The sequence below is a fragment of the Crocodylus porosus genome, unplaced genomic scaffold (assembly GCF_001723895.1).
Source record: "Crocodylus porosus isolate Cpor-Errol unplaced genomic scaffold, CroPor_comp1, whole genome shotgun sequence".
Taxonomy (NCBI): domain Eukaryota; kingdom Metazoa; phylum Chordata; order Crocodylia; family Crocodylidae; genus Crocodylus; species Crocodylus porosus.
Window position 1 is genome coordinate 754,237 of NW_017728932.1, and position 23,571 is coordinate 777,807.

Consider the following 23,571-nt stretch of genomic DNA (forward strand, 5'->3'; position numbering starts at 1 on the left):
GGCTGACTTGAATACGTCCAACCCCTCCAGAAGCTCCCTAACTAAATCCTCACTAACCCGTGGCCCAGGTGTGCCTCCCCCGGGGCCCGAGGGGGGCCCAGCAGGGAGGTGGCTGTTCTGGTCCCTACTTAGGAAGATGGAGGCAAAGAAATATTGCCTATAGCAGGCAGCAAGGTTGGAAAAGCTTGTTGTGCATCCAGTTCTTACTATGGAGTAAAATCCAGAGTAAATCATGCTGTAGTAACCATATTGTGGGTCCATTCTCAAATCTGTAACAGTGTAATGACAAGCATCACCTATTTTATCAGAGCCAAACATTGAGAATGCAGCTCACCCCAGGTCAGGAAGGTATGGAAATTTGTAGCCATCCCCCCAGTAGGTCAACACTTTAATCATCTTTGAGGTGGCACAGAACTAGCATCCTTATTCACAGCAGTTGTATATTAACCTCACTCCACTGTAATCCACGGAGCTCCCATGATTCACACCAGCTGGGGCTGGGCCCCTCATCCTTAAGGGCCTGTGGTCATGAAAGGCTGTGAGGCACTTATCTTTTCCAGGACAAGTCATTCTCTACTTAGATTGGAGCATTACTCAAGCACTGCCACCCTTCATCCCAATGTCCTGGCTCAGGTCCTCCTTAGAAAGTTCTACCTCACCTATACTGGCCTCACATTGGTGTAAATCAGGAGGAACACCATCAAAGCCCAATGCAAGAGCAGTCAAGCCCAGCCTTTTTCTTGAAGCATAGCATCCTATTCATCGTTAGCAGCTTTATTGAAGGGATGGAGCAGCCCTGCCTTGTCCCACCACCCACTTCTCGCTGCCTGGTAAGAGTCCACATGGTAAAAGAGCAGCTTACAAGGAGGGAGTGATTAGCACCTGGCCCATCAAAGGCGTTGCCAAGTCCATCGTTGTGGTCACCATGGAAGAATGTCAGGCGGATGTCAGCAGGGCCGTCCTGTGCCTCCCAGAACACCAGGGAAGAGACGTTGCTCCAGAGCTCAAAGGCTGCTTTCACTGCCAGCTGCACCTGGTGCTGGGGTAGGTACCACGGCCAGTTCACAATCCGATAGCTGAGGTGCCGTTTGTACCACTTTCCACCTGTGAGAGAAAGGAAATGTTGCAGAGAGGCTGCTAGGACTCGGTTCTGCTCCTTGGCAGCAGTCTTTTCTATGCAGAGATCTACCTGTGCTTCGCAGAGGATGGCTCACGCCCACTGAATGACCTTTCTGTTCCTCTGCTTCCTGACTACGCAATGCTTGCCACCACCCTCTACATCACCACTAAATCAGCCCTGGTCTCTCAGGGGCAGGAAGGTCTGTGCCCCCTGGTACTAGAAATCAATGGGGATTTTGCCTGAGTAAGGAGAGAAGCTGGATCACAGAGGCTGACTGATACCTTTTCAACTCCTTGCACAGCTACCCAAACCAAGAGAAGCAACTGTATTTGGACGAGAAGACCGTCTTCCCCTGGATTCCAAGGCTGCAAACACACAATCCACTTACTCTGCAACAAATCAGTTAAACCTAGGGCAAAGTTACCCCTTAGTACACAGTAGCACGTAGAATGTGGTGTATGCCCACTCCCTTAGTTCAGTGGTGCCCAACCTTCCACCTTGCCAATCAGATAAGCATGGGGTTGGTCCATGGGCCTGATCCTGTGTTGGTTTGATCCAACTTCATGCCAGCCCAAATCTGTGCACTCAGATCCAACTGGCCCGACCTGGACCTGCTCCAGCCCAATCTGGCACACAGGGGCCATGTTATCCAGCCAGTGGAGTTCCTCATGGGTCTGGAAGTTTGGTGACAGGGGAGCGGCAATTAATACTGCCACTGCTTTCCTGCTGTTAACTTTGTGGACCTTTGGGGAGCCCCGCATGCTGGATGACGTGGTTCTGCAGGCCCTATCTTGCCTATGGGCCAGAAGATTAGCACCCTACCTTAATCTATTTCATTCATGGGGTAACTCTTTGGTGCCCCAACACCTAGTGGCCAGACACTGTAAAAGCACCTACTGCAGACAGCCAGACAGCCCAGCCTACTTATGTATCCACTATTTACAATGGAATAAATTTACTACAGATTAAAATACAGGGTAAATTACTTCATGGGTATAATACTATGTGTCTGTACTCTTAGTGCAGTTCTATTGGAGTCAATGCATCTACTCCACTTTCCCCCAACTACTCCACTTTCCCCCAACTGAAGATTTGACCCAATAACTTAGCACCTATGGATTTCAATGAATGAAAACATGGTTGCTTCTCAAAACTAATATCCCACAGCGGGGGAGGAAATACCAAGGATGTAGGAACCAGAATGACTGTAGCCACATGGGGAAGGCTGGATGCGACTGTGGCTACAACAGCCTAAGAAGAATGAGATTTCTGGCACTATTAACCAGAAAAACTGTGGACTGGGGGTCACCGAAAAAGATCCAGTCCCTGGAAAAAATACTGATAGGTCTGAAACTTGCTATCAGGAAGGAATAATATTCAAATCTGTAACAGACCCCAAGCTAAGGTCACATAGGAGGCTGCAGAGAAACAGAAATGGGAACCCCTACTGCTCTTTGTTGGGATGAAACCCAATTCTGGGAATGAGTTGCTTCACACAAACCCTGCTGGGGGCCTATGTAGCAGAGATCAGATCCAAGGTTATCAGGCAACAATGCTGCACTTGAAGCCGCTAACCTATGGCACAGGGCAGGCTGGGGTTTGTGCTCATCTGCCTCTCGCATGCTGTGTACCAGGTGTTGTGTAACATGCTTTTGATCTCTCAGTCAAGCTGCACTTTCAAACACAGGCAAGAATCAGGTCATAGACAGATGAACATGTTACTCCAGGGTAATTTACATTGGTTTTGTATATGGATGTAAGTTACATCTGAGTCAGGAACAGACACAAATGCAACTATCCCAGCGTAGCTGAATGTCCTTGGCACCTATTGCTGCATTTCTCCATGAGGTGGGAGGGGAGCATATCCGCATTTAGTGAACTGCTGCCCTGCAGTGCAGTGGATATGGACAGAGGAGACTGAAACCAGGATAACATACAGTTCTCATTACTGTGGTATCTATGTGCCTCAGTCTATAGGGTATTTATCTGAGTGGTAGAGCATGGCAGTGGTATTTGCATGACTGAACTGACTGTGACTTGTCTGAGGTCACACACGGAGTCTGTGGAAGAGAAGAGACTCACACTCAAGTCCTCCAAAGTACTGGCCTTCCTAAGGATCAGGATTGCCCTGTGAAATGGAGTTGCACTGATTTACCCATCATAATTCCAGGGAACCTTGGAATGCTATTCATGCATATGCAGACGCCAAAGAACAAGGAGAGTGGGTTTTATTTGGTGTGAAGAAATTCCTGGGGTGACACACATGCTTTATATAAGGGCTGAGCATCTTTGTCTACAGCCAGAGCCAACAGGAATAACCAACCAGCTGGCTAGATGCAATGCCTGGGAGCTGCAACTCTGGAAATGCTTCACATAACTTTGCTGTATGGGTGGAGCATTACCCAGGGGAGATGCTGTGCTGAAGCCTTACTTCAGAGATAGACAGGCACTCTCCCCATTGTGTTTCAAGCCATATTTAGAAAGCGGTGCAGGGCTTAGCATTTTGCACCAGCTATAACTGTCCAAGGCAGTTGACAGCAAGAGATTTTTTGAATATCTAAATAGATTCTTATGACCCTTCCACTTCTAGGACCCCTTCTCCAACCCACCAGGCTGAACAGGGGCAGAAATCTGAGCTCACTGGTCACTAGAGTCCAAACACACAGTTTGGCAGCAGTAGCCCTAAGGCAACACTCCTTCAGAGACCCACTCAGACCCAATATTTAGGGCTGGTGAAAAGCAGGGAGAGGAGACTACCATACTGAAGAGAAACAGGCCTGCGATCCTAGGCCAAGTCTGTCCCAGGCTGCCCCAGGTTAACCCCTGCAGAGCTCTTTGAGATTTATCCAGGGATAGTTCTCATTGGAATTTGGTCCTTAACAGTGGGTAGTGCTTTAATGCACATTAGTCTATTTTAATGCACATTAAAGTGTCACAAAAAATCATGCACTTTCACATTAAAATGGGCTAATGTGCCTTTTTCTAGTACCTCACAATGGAGGTACTAAATTTAATGTGCATTAACAAAAGTGAATTAATGAATGTGTAGATGCAACCAGTGTGGATGAAAATCTAGTGCCTATCCTGCAGCTCTTCTAACCCACCAGCACAACAAAATGATAGTGAAATGGACTTGGAACCCAGATGAAATCAACAGGGCCTCAGTTCAACAACTGGAAATGAAAGACAAGATGCAAGGGGGGCTGGGGGCAGCCCTGCCACTGCAGCAGGCAGGCACCAAGCTCAGGCTGGTGTGGGCAATAGGTGTCCCTCACTCCTTAGCATCAGCCCTTTCTACTTTAAGCAACTGCAGACAGAGCTATGAGCTTGCTCCTGAATTCTATGGGCTCAATTCTAATCTCAGGCTATGGTAAACCAGTGATTTACACCAGACTAAGAGCCAGTATCTATAAACCCAAATAAGAGCAGCTGAAGGCGAAGCTAGCAACAGGATCCAGGAAAGACCAGGCCCAACCTTGACAGTTGGCTTTCCCCTAGTAAGTCTTGCCTATTTCCTGGCACTTATTCTGTTTTGTTGAGGCAGCACTTTCATAGCAGCTGATCCCTCTGGTGTTAGGGGAGAAGATCAGTTTTTCTGCAGCCGACAGAGTGAGTTTCAGGCTCTCATTATGGATTCCTCCATACACACATATCTCCTGTCACAGGCACAGCTGGATCAACTCCTGATGCTGAAGCCAAGAGGATTAATGCAAGGGGATGCACATTTCCAGCAGGCTCCCTTCCCTCTTGCAAGGGCAGCCTGGGACTGGGGCTAAAATTTATAACCTCAACTTGTAGAAAGCGGGGAGGTGTTGGGCATTGTCCTGGATCCTGTTCTCACTCCATTAAAGTGAGTGAGGGCACTGCACAGAGGCAGCTGTGACCATTGCCATGATGGCTCTGAGGGGTCTTTAGGGAGAGGCCAAGCCAGGGAAAGCTTCAGGAAGTAGGTGTGTTCTGTGGCTTGCTACCTGCTGGTGCTTTAATCGGCATTGCTACAAGCAGCAAGGTTGATGGGCAAGTTATTCTCCCTCCCTGCAGGAGACTGGAAGGGGTATTTGCAGTGGGGAGGGGATCCAGGCTGTCAGGAAGGAAGGGGACAGGGAGAGGTGCTACACCAAGTCCTGGCCCTATGGTGAGCACAAGCTTTGAATGTCCCTTCTTCAGAGAAACCCAAGATCCTGTTTTGTGCATGGGAGGGCAGCTTCTTACACACAGGCTAAGTGTCCCAAAGTGCAATCAAAACATTTATCTCCTGGCTTAATTAGTAAAGGCCCACTAGGCTGGACTAGGGTTCAGGCCCCAGCTTCCAGCCACACTGCATGGTTCATTCCATCATTTATGTTCACTCAATAGGGGACTATGCAGCTTCTGCCATGCCAGCTTCCTCTCCCAGATTGACTCATCCTGGCTAAACTAGTCCAGTGAATTGGCTTTGCTGTCTCCTCCGAGATGCCTTCACACTTCAGGGGACTCTCCAGGCTTCAGTGAATAGATTGGGGCTACAAGGGCTCAGTCTGGGACCAGACAGGCACCCCTCACTCCCTCTGACCCCATGGGCTTCTCTTAGGGACAGACATTACACATAAACCAGTTTAAGTGATCAGAAACTGGTTTAAACCTGTAACAGAACAGATGTTCAGTGCACATAAACCAGTTTGAGAATGGCTGAAACTGGTTTGAGATAAATCTGGTTGAATCTAGTATCAGACTTAACTGATTTGGCTCAAACTGGTTTATGCAATGTGTGCTGGAGATACCCCAAGCATCTGGGCATGCTCTCTGGGCTGGGTGGGGCTCTCTGCTCCACAGCAGGGCTGGCTCCACCCCTCTGCTCCCTGGCTGCAGCCTTCCCCCACTCCCTGTTAAGCAGGAATTCCCCCCTCCCTCTCCCTTCCTAAGAAGGTGTCTGTATTAGCTAGCTGACCACATGCTGGCTAGGGTCCCTGATGAACTAAAAGGCAGAATCAACAAGCAGCTGGTAATGTACTGCCTTGTTTTCTAAATTGGCTGATAAACACTGTTATCAGTTCCCTGCTGGGCTACTCACATCCTGCAGCAGCCTGGCCACACCCCCCCTCCCTCAGCTCCATGCTGTGGAAAGAAGGAAAGGCTGCTCTAGCGCCCCCAGCTTCTAGCCTGAGCCACTGCAGGCATGTGCCTGCATGTCTAGAATGTCTGTCCAGTTACAAAACTGATTTAGCTTAGCCAGGTTAGACTAACCTACAAAGACTGCATCAATTCAGGCTCAGGCTTTTTGAATGTCTGACCCTAGCCCTAAAGCAGAATCCAGTCCTAGATGTAAGTTTATAGGAAGTGGGAGCAAGGGGATGCCAGCTGAAAGCAGCAATTCTTGCTAGCACAGAGGAGTGGTGCCCCCCACCACAATGCTCTTTCCCTTCAGTCTGTTTCACCCACTGCAGTGAAGTCCAGGTGGTGCCCAGCAGGAGGGAGGATCAGGCTCTGCACTCCAGGACCCTCATTGAGACCAGCACTTGCTCAGCTCACTGCTATCCTGCCAGCCACCCCCTAGAGCCAGCAGGGCCCAGCTGTTCACTCAGTTCCATGGGACTGCTCACACCAGCAGGCCCTGGCTAATCGGCCCAACCACCATCTATGTCAGCTTTATGAGCAGATGCACATAACTAGATTACGGTGTGAACTGGGACACAAGGGCACTGCGTGCAAAGGACTGGGGGATGGAGGACATGAGATCCAACCCAGAGCAGACACTGCACCCTGCACTGTTCACCTCAAGGTCCATTTGTCTAATCACGAGTATTTCAAGGAACTTCCCCTCTGCACCACAAAGCCAGATCTTTCCTGTCATTCAGCTCATTCCTTCTGCACCCACTGTACTTGCCTACTAGCCTCAGGGGTTCCCTCTCCACATTCTCATTCCCTGTCTGTACCCACAGGGAACACCAAAGCTTCAAGTGCAAAATCTCCAAGGCTTGGCAGGTTCTGCTGTGCTGCTCATCACCATAATATAGAGGTACAACTTGACTCCCATGGATCTGATGGACAAGATCTCTGTGAACTCAGAACATTGCCAAAGATTTCTGTCAATGCTTCCTCTTTCCTTGCATTTTGTGTGATCTGAGGCAGCTACCTTCCATCCCAGAATCAGCTGCATATTAGTGACAGGCGGATGGGCTTGCTGTATGTATGTATATGTGATCAAAGACACATCCTGTGTGGCTCTGCAAGATGCAACATGCCATTTTCCACCCCAAGACTCTAACAAACTCCAGGTTTAATCATTGGGTTTCTTCTCCAGCATCTCACAGCAGGGCCATAAATCTGTCTCTTGGTTACCTAGCTCTCCAGTACTTCCCTGAAGTCCAGGAGGATCCGTTCTCCATGGCTCTTCACTAATTTATCCAGGTTCTACTATACCCATCTATGATGCAATGTTCTGGGCTCACCTACTCTCTAGTGACACCTTGGCACCATACCACATGATAGATCAGCCTCCCAGTTACTGTGGGCATCCCAGGGAAAGACATAGCAGTTGCTGTGATGTTTCCCCAAGAAGGGTGACAGCCATGTTTTTTTTGCAAACCCACAACCCACCCACAAGGCTGTACAGAGCAGCCAGCACAGATATTCCTCTACTCACATGACTTAATGGAGTGATCTGCAGATGCTGCAGTTGTCAGGTATAAGAAACCCTGATTTGTCTGGAGGAAAAAAATCTGTAGGAGCCCTGCTTAGATCCCCAAGTGTTAGAGATAGACAGACCCTATTCCAGAAAAATCAGACAGATGGTAGTTTGAGTGGTGGGAGGGAAAGAGGGGGAGGAGCCCCTTCAGCCCCTGGAACTATCTCCAATATCAGAAATCCCAGAGAGAAGATGCTGGTGGCAGGAGGGATCTTTGCTTGCAACTGCCAGCTCTACCAAGGATCTATCATTCTTTTACGGCCCACAGCTGTCATTACTAAGCAGTTGGTTGTTTAAAGACTGTCACCCATGGTTTCAGAGCCCCAGACACAAAGATTAAAGCCAGACATGGTTCAATTCAGGCAGGTATGTGTAGCCACTGCAGATGGTAGCAGCATAGGGGAGCATGTCCATAGAAATTGGGCTGGCTTAGGGCAAGGCTGGGCAACCACAGGCAGGACTTCTCAGAGAAGGGGATATTCTCCTACAAGACCAGCAGTGCAAGAACTATTGCATGAGATGAACTGTCTGAGTGCAAGTCCTGCCAGGCTGGATATTTCACACATTCTGTTAATTTTTCCAAGGAAATAGGTGCAGCAAAGAAGCAGCAGCTGCTATGTCTTTCCCTGGGATGCCCACACTAACTGGGAGGCTACTCCATCATGTGGTATGATGCCAAGGTTGTGTCCTGGACATTTACTACAGGGGCTTCAGCAGCAACACAGCCCATGGAAAACCAGAGGTGGGGAGGCAAAGAAAACTGAGAGGGTGGCACAGTAATCTGGGGTGAGAGCAGTGGTCTGAGGTCTGTGATGCCTCATGTACAGCAGGGATTCTCTGTTTAAGCTCTGGCCTTAGGCAGAACACTGCTGTTCCCTTCCTGATGCATTCAGAGCAGCAGGGCCTAAGCACCCTTCCCAGTGCAGCCCAGCATCTCTCCAGTTAGTTCAGGATCCAGCTCCAAGTTACCCATCTCCTCCATAGATCTGCTCCTGCCCATCTCCAGCTATGGCTCTTCCTGATCTTTCTCCATGAGGAACTCCTTGCCTAGCACACAGTTTCTCCACTGCTGGCACAATAGCCATCTCCTCTGCAGTCTTCCTCCTCCACCCTCTCTCTCTGTCTCAGAGAGGGCATTAGGTGCATCAGTCTTAAGTCAGGTAGAAAGCAGGATAGATTTGCCTTTTACAGACAAATCAAATTAGAGATGCATAAGAATCCCTCACAGCATCCACTGCTTATGAAATCTTATGCATCCCTGATTTAGTCTATGTGGTAAATAACTACCCTGTCTTCTCTCCATCTCTTCACACATTGCTTCTGCAAAGCTCCCTTTCCTATGTACCAAGAACCCCCCTTCCCCTCCCTCATGCCTTATGTCTGTAGATCCCTTCCAAGATACAGCCTGTATGTAAGATACTAAGATTCATATTCTGTTTTTGGGAAACTAGGCATGTGCAGCCATCCCGTGGTGAGGGAGAGCAACCAACCTGTTCCCATGGTTGAAACCCAGCCCATTTGCCTTTGCCTCGGCAGCTAGAACAGCTGCAGACTTCTCGCTGGCAGCTTGAGCCTGCACAGAGCACTTACCTCATCTCATTAACTTTTCCCATGTCCCAAGCACAGCTGCTCCAAATCTGTTCTCTCTAGGGAGAATGTTGTTATCCTGTGGATTGGAAGGCAGCTTACAAGAGACAGGGGACCTGATTCAGCCCCAGGTAAATATTGGCTTCAGAGGAGTTAGTTCTGCTAACCTTAGTGACAAATCTGGTCCTGCAGCAATAAGTACATGATGACACTCAGAAAAAGTTGATTCAATGGACAAGCCGGCAGCAGATGCTTCCTTCTCCCTCCCTGCGAACACTAGGGGATGCTCAGCAGGTTACTGTTATAAAGGGAAAGGCCAACATTTTCACCGCCAGGCACCAAGAACAAAGTATCCCAGTTTTCAGAAGCAGAGAGAATCTACAGCTTTCAGTAACAGCTGCACCATGAACAGCAAGATGCTTGGACTGAGGTGCCCAAAGGCATTGCAATGGGGCACCACGACAGCAGCAAGTGTAGCCAGGTGTGCACTTAGTCTCAGTAAAGGGAATGGAGCTTACTCAGGTCCCAGCAGCAGTGAAGATGCAGCAGTCCTGGCCTGGCTGACAACACCTCAGATGAGTAATAGGAGCTCTGTGAATCAAGTCACAGTATGTAAAAGTTCAGCCACCTGTAGGTGGGCAAGGGCTCAGGTTTTACTGGCTCAGAGCCTGCACTAAGGAAAAATTTTTGCAAAGAGTGAGAACACCTACCCTGCTGTGCATAACGCCTTCTGCGCCTTGCCTCGGCCCTTCTGCCGGAGAATACAGCACGCACTCGCTCGGCCCAGGCAGTGTGGCTTTCCGCGTCATTCACCCCACAACGGGGCAGGCTCATCTGATGGACTGTGGAAGCATCCAGGACTCCACTGACTGGCAGGTGAGTCACCCACTGGAACTCCCTGGAAAAGAAGGGGAAGCATCAGCCTCAGTGCAAAGGGCTGCATCCCCTTTCCATGCTGAAAGGCAGAGGAAAGCAAATGGCTGTGCATTGTGACAGCAGAACTTGGTATCTTCCAGCTCTCAGGCACTGGTTCACAAGCACAATCACTAACATGGAACAGTTGTGTGGTACCTTATGGAAAATGTGACAGCACTTTACACCTGTAGGGTCAAATCTTATATCCACAGAAGTCAACGGCAAAGCTCTCACTGACTGTACCGGGCAGTCAAGCCCAGAGAACACCGTTTACTCTTCTCTTAGTTTGGATATACATTGTAATACACAGGTGCAGTCCATCAGTGGAGCTTTTATCCAGCTAGCTCCACTGCCAATAGTACTGTGAAACTCCACTTGAGCTGGCTGCCCAAGTATTTCCCCAGGCTCCTGAGCGAGTCACATAGCCCATGCTAGACCTCAGGCTGCCAAAGGATTCACTGTCGTGGGGACCCAAACTAGAGAGGATGAAGCTTGCTTTGGTGGGTCAACAAAAGCTGTCATCACACCAGTGTAGACATAGGCTAACAGGTGCTGGGTTTGCTAGTGCTAAATTCATCTCTCCCTGCTGTTCACATATTGACTGCATGGGGAGGGGAAAAGCTGTGTAGCCAGACACCCTCTGAAGGAGAAAATCCTCTGCATGACCTGAAACAGATGAACGAGAATGTGCTGGGGGTGGGAAATCCCAGGCTGGGCAGTGACCAGTTATGCAACTCTCAAGAGGAGCACAGCTCCCTGGAGACATCATCAGCAACCTACCCTCTGTGCCATCATATGCCAGAAGGGATCAAGTGACCCAGTGGATACTGCACAAGACTGGAACTTGGGACATCTGGGTCCTGCTCCCAGCTCTGCTGCTGGCCTGCTGAGTGACCTTGGGCCAGTCATGACAGCTCTGTGCCTCACTTTCCCCACTTGTAAGAGACAGAGGATTGCCATCTCCCTTGTAAATCACTCTGAGCTCCTCTGCCAAAAAGCATTCTCTAAAAACCAGAGGACACTTCCTAGTGTGAATATCATCCCAGCAGTCGTGACGTATTCCAGTCAGCCCTAAACGGCAGATATTATTCTAACTAGGACACCAGACCATATAAGGCAAACAATCAGGGTAGTAAACACTACACTGAAGGGACTAGGCCAGCCCATTTGCTGCTGGCAGCTGCATTTTGTAAAAACAATTAGTTGGGGTTTCATGTCTGGTCCAGAGAGGAAGATCACAGCTCAGGACCTTAGCCACTCAGAGACCCCTTACAAGGGCGTGAAGCCCTTCCAGTCCCAGAACCGGGGGGCTGGGCGAGGGTGTCACAGTTTGCTACATTCCTACATTTGGATTTGTTGTTGGAAGGAAGGCTCTTACCTCACTGCTGCTCGGAACTGAGCCGGGCTGTGAATGCGTGGAGCCGGCTCCTCAAAATAGCCATACTTCTCCAGGAATATCTACCATGGAGAGAGAAAAAAGGGGAGTCTTAACCAAAGCACTACTGGGGCAGGAGGGAAGCATCAGAAAACAGCAGCCATTTGCACATGGTTATTTGGAAACAAGAGATTTGCATCTAGGATTCACAGTTATCTAGATGTCACATACATGGTCATAGGGAGACAGAAATTCCCTTTCCCTGCTTGCAAAACACAACTCCCTACCATTTGAGCTAAAGGGACTTGCTTTTACCTGTTGGCAATCTAAAAGGCTTAAGACATCATGGAATAGAAATGTGTGTAAATGGGTGTATGCATACATGAATCTATGTGCTGCCTGATTGCAATCCGCACCCCCTCCCCAAGTTATTACATAACACTGTGATCATTTTTTTGTGGGTCTTCAAGTTTTTAGCCAGGATGTGATGGAGATCAGGGAGGAAATACTGCTAGGTGCGTCTCAGACAATCATGTGCTAACATGATGCAGACTGTGGTCAAAATTTACCACGCTTACTGAAGTGGGTCAAAGCATCAGGGGAAAGAGGAAAGCTCTGAGCTCTCTGAACTTTATTTTGTTCCCAATGAGGTGGACAGAAAAACTTGCAGGAGCCTTTAGCAGGGGTTGGATTAGGTCTCAGGAGAAATCTGTTGAGACAGCATGATGCCTCTTCTGGCAAAGGAGCTGAGCATGTTCTTGAATAGAGCAAGCATGCGGCTTTATTGTGCCAATCAGGAGTGCTCTTTAATTATTATTAAATTTTAAATAATTAAATTTAAACAAACAAAGGAATGTTGTCAGCTGCTACCTGATACAAATGTAAGTGTCTTCTTTTAAGTGCAATGACCCTAGCATTTTACACAACCCAAAAACAACAGAAATATTCCCAGGAAATATTTTCCCATCTGGATGGAAAGTTTTATTTGAAAAACAAACTTGCCCCCTGCAGCATCCTGCTATAGCCTGAGAATGGGAATGAAACCAACTAAAAACCAAAGAGAAATGGACCAGTTTGCTTTCCTCATTCTAGTTAAGAGAAATGTCAGAAGCAGGAACTGAATCAGTGATACAGTCTGACTCCAGCAGTGATGGGAGCATATTTCCACTTACGGGCCCTGATTTAAAAACCTCTTCAGCTGTAACTACCATGTTCTTGGTAGGTAAATCACACTTCTTGCTACTAACTGAGTATAACCTGCGCTGATAGAGCTAATGGGAGATCCGACAATTTTTTGGGACCAGGGTCAAACCATAGTCGTCTAAAACACCTTTTGCAAGCCCACTCCCTTCTCCAGTTCTAAATGGTTTCCTCCGGTCTTTGGAGGTCTTCTCTGAACTCTTTGCCCCACTGCAATTGGCCCACAGCTCTTTCTACTACACATAGGGTGAACAAGGAATCTGTATTTACCCTCAGAGGTGCTTATACCTTCTTCTCACCCTATAACTCAATTCACTGAGCAGCTCTCCTCAGAGGTCATATTCTCCAGTACTAGTATTTTTCTCATTGTCCTTCAACTCAGCTGTTCTAAATCAGAAAGGATGGTCTAATCACAGCTGGGTAATGGGATCAAAATCCTGGGTTCAATTCCCTGTTTTGCCAGCTATTCCATATACATGGTCTTGGGCAAGTGATTTGGATCAGACCCAAATAGATATAGAAGCACTTCATTTTCCAATGATTTCACTTGGGAATTTTGCTGACTAAGCAGGAGTTAAGCACCTAAATGCCTTGGGCGTTTAGGCCCAGCCTACACTTAAGTTTTCCTAGCCTCATTGGCTGCATACAGATGAGAGCGGACATGGTGCTGCAGATGTGTTTGCAGTGCCACATACTGCACGGCAATGCTCGTCTGGACGTGCCTGTTGTCAGCTAAGGGTGTGGGTTCTCTCACAGCCAGCAAAGGCCTTGGTGCAGGCAGAGTCCTACAGCAGAGTTGATTTTACTTTGCTGAATCATATTACGCTAAATTAGTATAAACCCTTTTAAAAGAGCAAGATTCCCCTCCAGGGTGTTTCTGCCATTTAACTGTATCAGCATGATTGTAGCACCAAAAATAATGTGCAGGTAAGACCTTCTCTCTCTGCCTCTGCTCCCCACCTAGAAAATAGCAGCACTCTCCCTCACAAAGGTGTTGCAAAAATAAATACAGACTTTCCCTATGCCCAAATAAGGGCATCTGTGCCCGAAAGCTTGTCAAGCACAATTTTTCCAACTATTTAGTTGGTCTAATAAAAGATATCACATTTACTCAAAGAACCTTGCTTGAAAGAATAAATACATTAAGGGTGTGAGGCACTCAGGCTACAACATGCAAGGGAGAAGAAGATAGGTTTTACATTATCATCCTTAAGTGCATGACATTAAATTTATTAACACTATCTCATTTCATTGCAAGCAGCCCTCCTGGTTCCAACCACTGTTGGACTGTTTTTTGTGATCATCTTCTTTCAGTAAGAGCCAAGCAGTTTCCATTTCATAGTTGCCAAAAGGAGAGTACAGTTCTACTCAATTCAGCTTTTAGCCAAGACTCAGAGAACAGCAAATCCAGTGACCCCATAGCACTGTACCAGCTCTGTTCTCCCAGGCACTTTCTTTTCCTTATCAGCTTTTCTGCTCAGATTCCTGCAGGAACACCCTAAATGAGGAAAAACAGAGACAGGCTCCAGATCTCAGTGCCACAGCCATGCCAGAGGCTGGTCCATCATCAGAAAAGCCAATCTTGCTCAGTGAGATTCAGTACCTAGACTAATCAACAAGGAACAATGTCTTTGTGATGCCTTTGCATTTATTCTACAGAATTTAAAGTATTGCCAGCTCTTCCTTTAGGTGTTTGACATTATTATTCAATACTCTGAATTATTACTTCATTGCAAATAAATGCACTCTGTAAAGCACTCAACAGAATGAATTAAAGCATATTTTTAATGAGGTCTAAAAACCCTTCACAAACATTTTTTTAAACACATGCTGTGCTTAAATGTCTTAAGTATATTTTCTCATCTGGGTTTGAATACTACCTCATTCATTTAAAAAAATCTAATTTAAGTTTTTATTCACACAGGGCTCGTCTACATTTGAAAGTTTGGTGGGTATGAATTAAGGGGATTAGCTATTCCTGTGCATCTGTGTGAAAATACATATGTTCTGGAATAACTACTGAATGATGCCACATGTATTCTATTCCTTGTTTTACTTGCTTTGAAAATCAAAACAGATGAGTCCATTTCTCTTTAGTTTCTGGTCAGTTTCATTTTTAAAGTCTCAGGCACAAGGCTGCAATATTTGGGTTGTGACAGCAGCAAAGGAATTTTGATTTTCTGTAACTCCAGAGATCTCTGTCCAGTAACAAGGTGGCAAACTGTGGATGCTCCACATATGGAATTATTATTTATAGGGGTGACAATAAGCCAATTGCAGAGAGCTACTAAAACAGAAGCATAAGCCTTATGCCAGAAGGGATGAGTTCTGGTACTGCTGTCTATGGCAACAATCAGATTCTGAAGAAGCCAAAGTTTTTGCAGCAGAAATCTTTACGCATAATGCCTTCCCAGCTCTAACCAATAGATGATACACTCCCTGGACTTTCCAGGGCTCTTAATTCCCATCCCAAAGACACTGGGAGTGGGGAGGATTTAACATGATTAAATCTAAATGCTTCAACCTCATTAAAGTCATAGCTAGTGGCTGTAACTAAATGCCTTGCAAAGAAATGGGAATTTCCCTTAGCGATTTGCCTGCTCCTTAGCCACAGAAGGGGAAATGCTATTTCCATACGGTATGAAAAACAGCAGGAAATGAAGAGCTGAGCAGTAAAGGAAAATCTGCCCAGCTCCCTCTCTGAAGTAGACGGATGCAGCAGAACAAGGGAGAAATTCTTCTGGCTGGTGTGGAGTGGGGCTGTACTTGGAAGGCAGGCAGCACCCCAGGCAGCAGGTCAAAGCATGGCAGAAAGAGGCTTAATGTGCACAGGAGGATAGCCTTACACATGCGGCTCAAGGCAGGCAGGCAGGCAGGGAACGAAGGTGGCCAAGGTAATTTAACCCTTCCAGGGTTAAAGTATCGTTCACTGAAGGTAAAGAGTGCCTTTGTGAGGTGATGCACACTGCCTTCAATTGGCTGATGGGGGAACTGAGGCAGGGCAGTGGAGTGACTTGCCTGAGCCCAAAGGAGGAATCAGAGACTGAACTAGAATTCTAAAAATGCAGTGCTTTCCACTAAAGCCCAGTGAAGATGATGAACTTTGCCGGACACTTTTATAGGGAATAGCTGTCCTGTGTTAGAACAGCCTGACAACCCAGTTCTGAACCGAGTCCTGCCTGGGGTTGCACTGCAGGAGACTGCAGTGTCATGGATACTGTATCCGTGTCCTTTCCTACAGCTCTCAAGGGTAACTACAGTTTACTGTTCTGAAAAACATCCCCACTGATGGCTTAAACTGAGGAAACACCTTGCTCTAAACCATCAAGTGTCCTGGGTGGAACACAGCCAAGAAGCTCATACAATTAAAACCACCCTCCCCCTTCTTCTCAGAAACAGGATCAGGACAGTCAGAGGCTACAGATTTTGACCCTGAGACAGATGGATTTCTGGCAGATTTAGAATGGATTTGTATCCCAAACACCCGGACTGCCCTCCGCCTCTGCTGAATGTCAGTTTCAACCAGATGCCGTGTCCTTTATGCTTCAGCCTCTCCATCTGGATACCAGTCCCACCTGGCACTATTAAAAAATCCTCAAGGAATCTCAGTTTTTTTCTCCACTTCCCCATACTTCCAAGTCCAGACACCAACATCTGAATCATCTCAAGCCCACTGCCAGGGCATTGTGTGCTCGGTTATATTTTGTAACAGGAAAGCTGGGGTTTTTGTGTGGATAAGATGGCTGGCATTTGAGTGAATGCAGGTGAGTCCTAGGTCTGTACTTAAACTACTGCATTCCTTATTGCAAGACTGGAGCTACCAATCAGTGCAGTGAAAGACTCAGGACTACTATGCAGGAGCAGACCTAGAATTTTGAAAGGAGGGTACAGGACTGCAAGGTTGGCTGCAGCCATACACATGCACACAGCCCTGTGGGCAGAATGCATTGCAACAGCAGCTACCGAGGACTTTGAGTGCCTGAAGCAGGTATAACTGGGGGAGTCCCCTCCCTTCCACCTTCCCAGTCCACTCTGGGCACTTCATCACCTGCAGCAGTCAGTGGCCCCTCCTCTCCCCTCCCATTTTATCTAGATGTAAGAAGTGGGGACCCACCCACTGCTGCTACTGTTCTGGGGTGACCCAGGGCTAGGGGAGCACCAGGGCAGCTTGTGTCCTGCTCCACTCAAAGGTTTTGGTGAGCACCTGCAGTGTGCCAGGCTCAGCTCAGGACAGCAGTGGAGGTGGGTGGTCCCCCCCTTCCAGCACCCATTCCTTGCTCAATCCCCCGAGATGTCCCTCATTGGCTGAGAGCAGGTGCTGGATTGGGGGCGGGGGGGACCACCCCCACTGCCACCTTCCCTGACTCAACCCAGCACCCCATGTAGCTACTCCCCAACACTGGAGCCTCCCAGGCCAGTGTGGGGGTAACATGGGGGAGGAGACAAGGAGCAGTGACCCACCTGCTGCTGAGCCCAGAACCCCATGCAGCCACTTCCTGCAGCCCCCAACTGGAGCAGCCTGTGTCTTTCCCCATCCCCCATCAAATAGGGACAGAAGCAGTGGTGGCTGGGTCCCCTCTTCCTCACCTGCTTCCTGCTTGGTCCCCCTGAGTATCCCCCATCAGCCCACAACTCCAACCACACCTCAGACTCTGCAGGGGACCCAGATGTCGGCAGCCACCAGCTCATTAGATGAGCTACACCACTGAGGGGGTGTGATTGCATCAGTGCAGCCCTCTGGATCCACCCCTGCGCCTCTGGAGAGGGGAGAGGGGATATGCCCACTGTCCTACAAGGAGATGCACAGGTGAATTCTTAACCTAGTGCAGTGTTGCCCTGACACTAGCAGAATCCCTTTACAGGATCAGGGCTTAAAATTATAAGGTACAATATCTCAAATGCCCCTCTGGACTCAGCCCCTCTGAAAAAAAGTCCTTACTGTGCCTTTGTTTCCCCATTGCCAACACCTGCTTTCCATGGACACTACCAGGATTGCTGAGTTTTTATAAACGATCATAGCATCCTTGGATGGCTAAAGGCTGCGACAGGAGGACACGTTTTAACTGTGTTATTCTCATCTGGTCCCTTGCTGTATAAAAATCTGGTTATATAAAGCCATCTTAAAAATGTCAGTCTTCTTTCCCACACTCCCAAGCCGCATTCCTGTTTGTGTTCATAACCTCTTGGAAAGATTCCTCATGGGTTTTTTCTTTAGCGCAGACACACACACAGACATATTACTGCCACGAAGAGTACTAGCTTCTTCCATCACTGAAAAGACAGTAAACTCCTTAACCAAGACCTGTAACAGTCACAGATTAAAATGAAAAACAGCTTTACCCTTCCCATACATGGAACACTGTTCATGAACTGATGCCCACAGAACATCCTGCCTTACCTGTCCCTCCTTCAGATCCACTCCTACATGAAATTAACCAGCTAACACTAGATCAGGAGGGCATGTAGAGCATGATCATGCTGTGCCAGGCAGCAATGCACTCAGACATGCCATGTTACTCTGTGCCCACATTACCCCCCCCAACCAGAAACACTGTAGCTGCATTTGTGTGGAGCTGCCGGTTTAGCTCACCTATCTTTGCGCTGCATACACCCAGCTCTACTGCTTTTGGATCAGAGCACTGCATATGCAAAGCTGCATATTGCGTCTGAATGCTCAGTGGCACCAATACACAATAAGCCCTTAATTATCTAGGAGCAGCCATTCACTGGACCTCAGTGGCTCTGCAACATCTACCCCCATGCCCACTCTTACCTCACAATAAGTGGTAGTTAAGTTAAACCAGGCTGATTTAGCCCAGTTTCATTCAGGGATAAGATGCCCTGGGTTTAACTTGTACCATGAGGTAAAAGCAGGCATTGGAGACAGTAACTGCAGAGAAGCTGAGGCACTATAATCCCATTCCTTGTTAACTGTAAGGCTTACAGTAGTAAAAGTAGTAACATTATGTATGGACTCAGATGAAATTACCCAAATGTAAATAATGGCTGGAAAAGGTTTGGGAATTGTTGCGCTAGATCAACTGAAAAAGATGGATCTTATAACCTAGGTATAACCTAGTGTGTCTGTATATTTTAAATTTCTTCAGGTTTTAAATTGATCAGGGCAGGGACTGGGGAGGGGGATGCTACATTTACTGATGGTGTGGACGAAGTAGTTTTATTGATCAGTTCTTCAAGGCCACTGCCTACTGAAAAGCTGGATTGCTTCACAGTTAAAGATGACAGATGCTACTGGAACACAAGTACTTAAAATATTACCTGCTGCTGAAACACAAGTCACTTAAGATATTATCTGAATTTCAAATGCAGCCACAAGGGAAGCTGAAATCACTCCAAAAATTAAATTAAAATAAAGAAAATATAAAAATACAGTCACCAGGAAGAGGTGAACATGTGCAGAATGTCAGGGCTGAGTGTCACTGAGGTCCCATTCTTTTCTGCTGTGCCACCACAATTTGATTTCTATTGTTTCAATACAAATACATTTCACAGCAGAAATACTTCAAAATTTCCCCTTTGACGTGGGTACTAGACCAGAGCAGCACCTCCCCCTTCCTCCTTTCTGACTTAATCTCTCTGACTCCAGACTCCTTTTACTGTAAACGCTATCACTCAAACACTGAGCTGGGAAAATGAGCGCTGTTGTAAATAAATGCAGCCCTTCTGGTTTGCTCTGAGACTGCAACCCCTGACTCTTGAGACCAATCCAGCTGGCCCCACACTGGTAAGCTCAGTGGTGATCTCTCTCAAAATCTTGAGGATAAAGACCAAGCTCCTTAGGGAAGTTTTGCCTGAGGACAGAATATGGTCCCTCACCTCAGATACCAGAATACCTGACAAACCAGTTTGCAGAAGCTGCTGTGCACATCTTTGTCTTTTAAAGCGATATCAAGGAGGGGAAAAATTCTGGCCTTCAGAAGTCAATATTAAAATAATAATAATTATTATTGTTGTTATTAACAAGAACGTGAAATCTGCCTGGCTCCAGAAGCTTTCACATATTTGAATCCTGAGAGTTATTTTCTGCAACAAGTGATGATTGTTCTGACTGAATTGAAAAGAAAGTAGGATTGTTCCCACTGCAAATTAGCATCTGTGACTCATATTACTAGGTTGTTGTTATACGCATGGAGGTACATGTTAAAATCTTTTGAACTCATTGGCACATCAGTACCTGTTTGCAGTTATAATCTAATGAACCTTTTATTCCTCCTCCAATTACAGGACATTTCCTGTGGGGAATGTATAGCATCTGACTAATTGCCTCTCATCCCCTGCTGTAACACTGGTCCTGGTAAGGTAGGAATTATACCAGAGCTGGACTGAAACAATTCTTTTCCAGCACCCAATTTTTTTTTTTTTTTTAAATAGAAATGTTTTATTGCCATATAGTTTGCAACCAAAAAGTGCAGGGACCTCCCTATTCGTCAGGTACTGTATTGGCACGTAACAGGAGAGAGCTGCCATCCCAAGGAACTTCTGATCCACATAGGCAAGACCAAAGGAAAGGACACCACCCTGTTCAGACCTGCATGCCAGGAGACCTAAGGCATTGACTTAACTATGAGGCTGTTCTTCCTCTGCTACAAACTACTCATTCAGGATGGAAAACTTGCCAGTCTTCTCACACCAGCATCCTCTCCTCTTGCCGTGTTAAAAGCATGTAGTTATTCCACCAGGTGCCTATGCCTTCAGTTCCTTTAAAGGCTGCTTCAGCCTGTGTTGCTATACTAAAGCCACACACAGGACACCAAGGGAGGAGAAACACAAGATGCATCACACTGCCTGGCAGGCTACCCCCAGCACTTCATAAGAAACAAGCAGGCAATATCCTCTCCCACCACCGCAGGCACAATCCGTTCTGCACATACAGAGCCCGTGTTCTGGAGACCTAATAGACCAAGGGTTTAGGAACGCTTGGGTGAGTCCAGACAAGCCTGCAGCGTTCACGTGCTGCACATGCAGACATTCTCCGTACTACTAATTTGCAGTGCTGGGGGGAGGGAGTTGATACTGGGAGATCCCGGTGCAAACCCCTCCATCCCAGCACCTAAAAAAAGCAGGGTGGTGCATGTGGCAGCAATGTGCATTGTCCGAAACTGGAGTTTGGCCAGCCAGAACCACGCTGGCTGCTAGCCAGACTCCCTGCTGCTGGATCACTTTGGCTGCAGCCCCCCAAGGCCCCTACAACCCCAGGTAAGGCTGCGGGGCCAGCTCAGGTGCTGGCTCCAGCTCCCCTGCCCCACCAGGGGCAACTTGCCACATACTGTAGTACACACGCACGGGCATTCCCCGAGAACAAGGAGCAGCAGCACAACTTTATACGGCTGCTATCTGTCCTCAGGGAAACATATCTGCGTGCTCATCTGGATGTCCCCCTTGGGAGCATTTCTTGGCAAAGACAAAATACACACAGGGCATATTTGAAATCAGTGCACAGGCCTTGCACTGGGTGGGGAGGGAAGATTCAAGAGGTCCGATACCACCATGATATTGGGGGAGAGAAAAAAAATAAACCCTAGATGAAAGAATCTCCGTGATACCCCAGCTTGCCCGTTATCCCCACTTGCCTACACTTCACTCCTTTTGTCAGACTTCCTTCTAACAGTTCCTCTCCCTATTTTAATTGGTCTCCTTTGGGAAGCTGACAGGGATTTTGCCAATTGGGCTGTGCACAGAGCCAAATTCAAGGAAGCAGGGAAGCATTTGCTTAATATGAAGTACATGATTCAGTCTCCTCAAGACAAACAGGACTTCAGCCTGGGCCGTTTGTTTGAATTGAGTCTTGCTGGCTGAAGCAATTTAGGAATGTGCCTAACTGTTTTCCCAATCTAGAGCTAAGCGTGGTCTAGTTTCTTCAATGCGGGAGTAGGACATGCAATATATCCCCTATCCTAATCCTCTCTAAATTCTAACCCTCCCATTCTCCATCTGGATAGTGGGAAGGAGTCATCCTCAATATTCACATTTTTTAAGTTTACACAGGGGTGGGCAAAATATGGCCCAGCAGCTGGACTGGGCCTTGCAACTGATTGGATCCTGCCCCTGGGGGGCACCTGTCAGTTGACTGGATCTTGTCCATGGCTGCTCCCAAGGCACTATGCATGGAGCCAAGCCCCACCCAGGGCAGCCAGGGCTGTGCTCCCACCCACAGCTTCCTGGTGGGGCTGTTCCCAGTACAGCTGCACCCAGCCAGGTGCTACTCTACTCCCCTCCTCACTGGTCCAGGCTGGCAGGGAGGGGAAGAGGGAGGGGGATGGGAAGTTGCAACTGGGCAGCTCCTGCACCAGCACACAGGGCTCCAGGTCCTGGCTGCCTTCCACCCACTCTGCCCACCCAGTGCAATGAGCAGCAACCTGTGGGTGGTCAAGCGGGTAGATGGCAGCTCGGAGCTGGAGCCAAAGCCCCATGTACTGGGTAAGGCACTTGGGAACTGGAGTAAAAGCCCCACACACTGGGATAGAAGCCACCTGCCTGAAGTTTCATCCCTGCCTGGAGCAGTGCAGCAGGGGCAGGAGGAGGAGCTGCTGCTGGCAGGGGGATCTAAGCAGTTCTTGAGTGACTGCAGCAGCACTGGGAGCAGCCCCACTGGGAAGCTGTGCATGGCTAGGGTTGAGGCGGGAGTGCAGCACTGACTGCCCCGGGCAAGGCTCACTCCCATGTGGGGGGAGCTGTGGACCCCACCACCCAGGTGAACTCTGCTGTTTGCACCTCTGCCCTCTTCCTCCCCCCACCCCAGCCAGCCCCTGGGACCTAGCACCCAGGAGCCCCCCCACTACATACAAGAGTAAGACCATTTTGAGCTGTTATCCAATCTCTTCTATAGACATTACTCAAAATAAGTCAGGGAAAAACATTTTTAAATAAAATCAAAATGTTCTAGTAGATATTTAATTTTTACTATGCAATTTGTTTTTCATCTAGGATTTGTTGAAATGATATTTTCTAAAAGATTGTGTGTGAGCATCCTTCAGCGGCTTGCCAAGACTTGTTAAGTGGCCCTTCAGACAAGATAACTGTCCACCCCTTTGATAAGCCTTATTTTTTACCACAGTTTTCATTTGGGACTCTGAAAAAAAGCAAGAGACAAGCCAGGAAACAAAACACAATGAACAATTTTCTCACTCCTGGTTAATGCAGTCCAAGTTGGCAACTTATGCCATTTTAACAGCAAGTCTGGTGCTTTCCTCAGGGCCAGCCGATGGAGCCAGGTTTAGGCAAGAATTTCAGCTTTCATTTAAAAAGAAGTGAACGCTGAAAAAAATGAAAGCTACCTCTGTTTCTAACCCAGCCTGCTGTCGCCACGCTATCTGAGCGCCTCACAACCGCATCCTCTCAGCCCCACTGAACACTGTACTGCTGTCCTGCTGGTTTGCCGATAGGAGACTGCGGTGCAGCGAGATCAGGTGACTTGCCAAAGGCCCTGAGGGAAACACGTGGCAGAGCAGGGACGCAAGCCCAAGTCTCGTTAGCAACCCAGCTGCTGGATCAGCCCTTCTTTGGCTCCCGCTGGAGAAGATGTGTTCAAAGACGCAACTCCCGAGGGCTGAAAAGCCCGAGAGGAAGAGTAATAATAAAAAAGGTTTGTTGGTTTTTTTGAATGGCTCACCCTCACGTCCGCGGAGCGAGCCGCTCACCCGGCGGCCCCCCGGGCGGGTCCGTGCGGGGCCCCGGGCTGGACTGAAGCCA

The 23,571-nt window shown here is 47.9% G+C and overlaps 1 protein-coding gene across 1 annotated transcript in view; it reads right to left on the minus strand.

Moving 5' to 3' along the window:
- The window catches only part of MMP28 (matrix metallopeptidase 28), a 44,494-nt gene that overhangs the window by 20,353 nt on the left and 570 nt on the right, over positions 1-23,571 (minus strand). The window contains exons 2-5 of the mRNA XM_019545284.1: positions 23,157-23,192; positions 11,665-11,744; positions 10,082-10,269; positions 883-1,104 (exon numbers count right to left, since the gene is read on the minus strand). Coding sequence (XP_019400829.1) covers positions 883-1,104; positions 10,082-10,269; positions 11,665-11,744; positions 23,157-23,192 — 526 coding nt within the window. The remainder of the gene's footprint in view (positions 1-882; positions 1,105-10,081; positions 10,270-11,664; positions 11,745-23,156; positions 23,193-23,571) is intronic.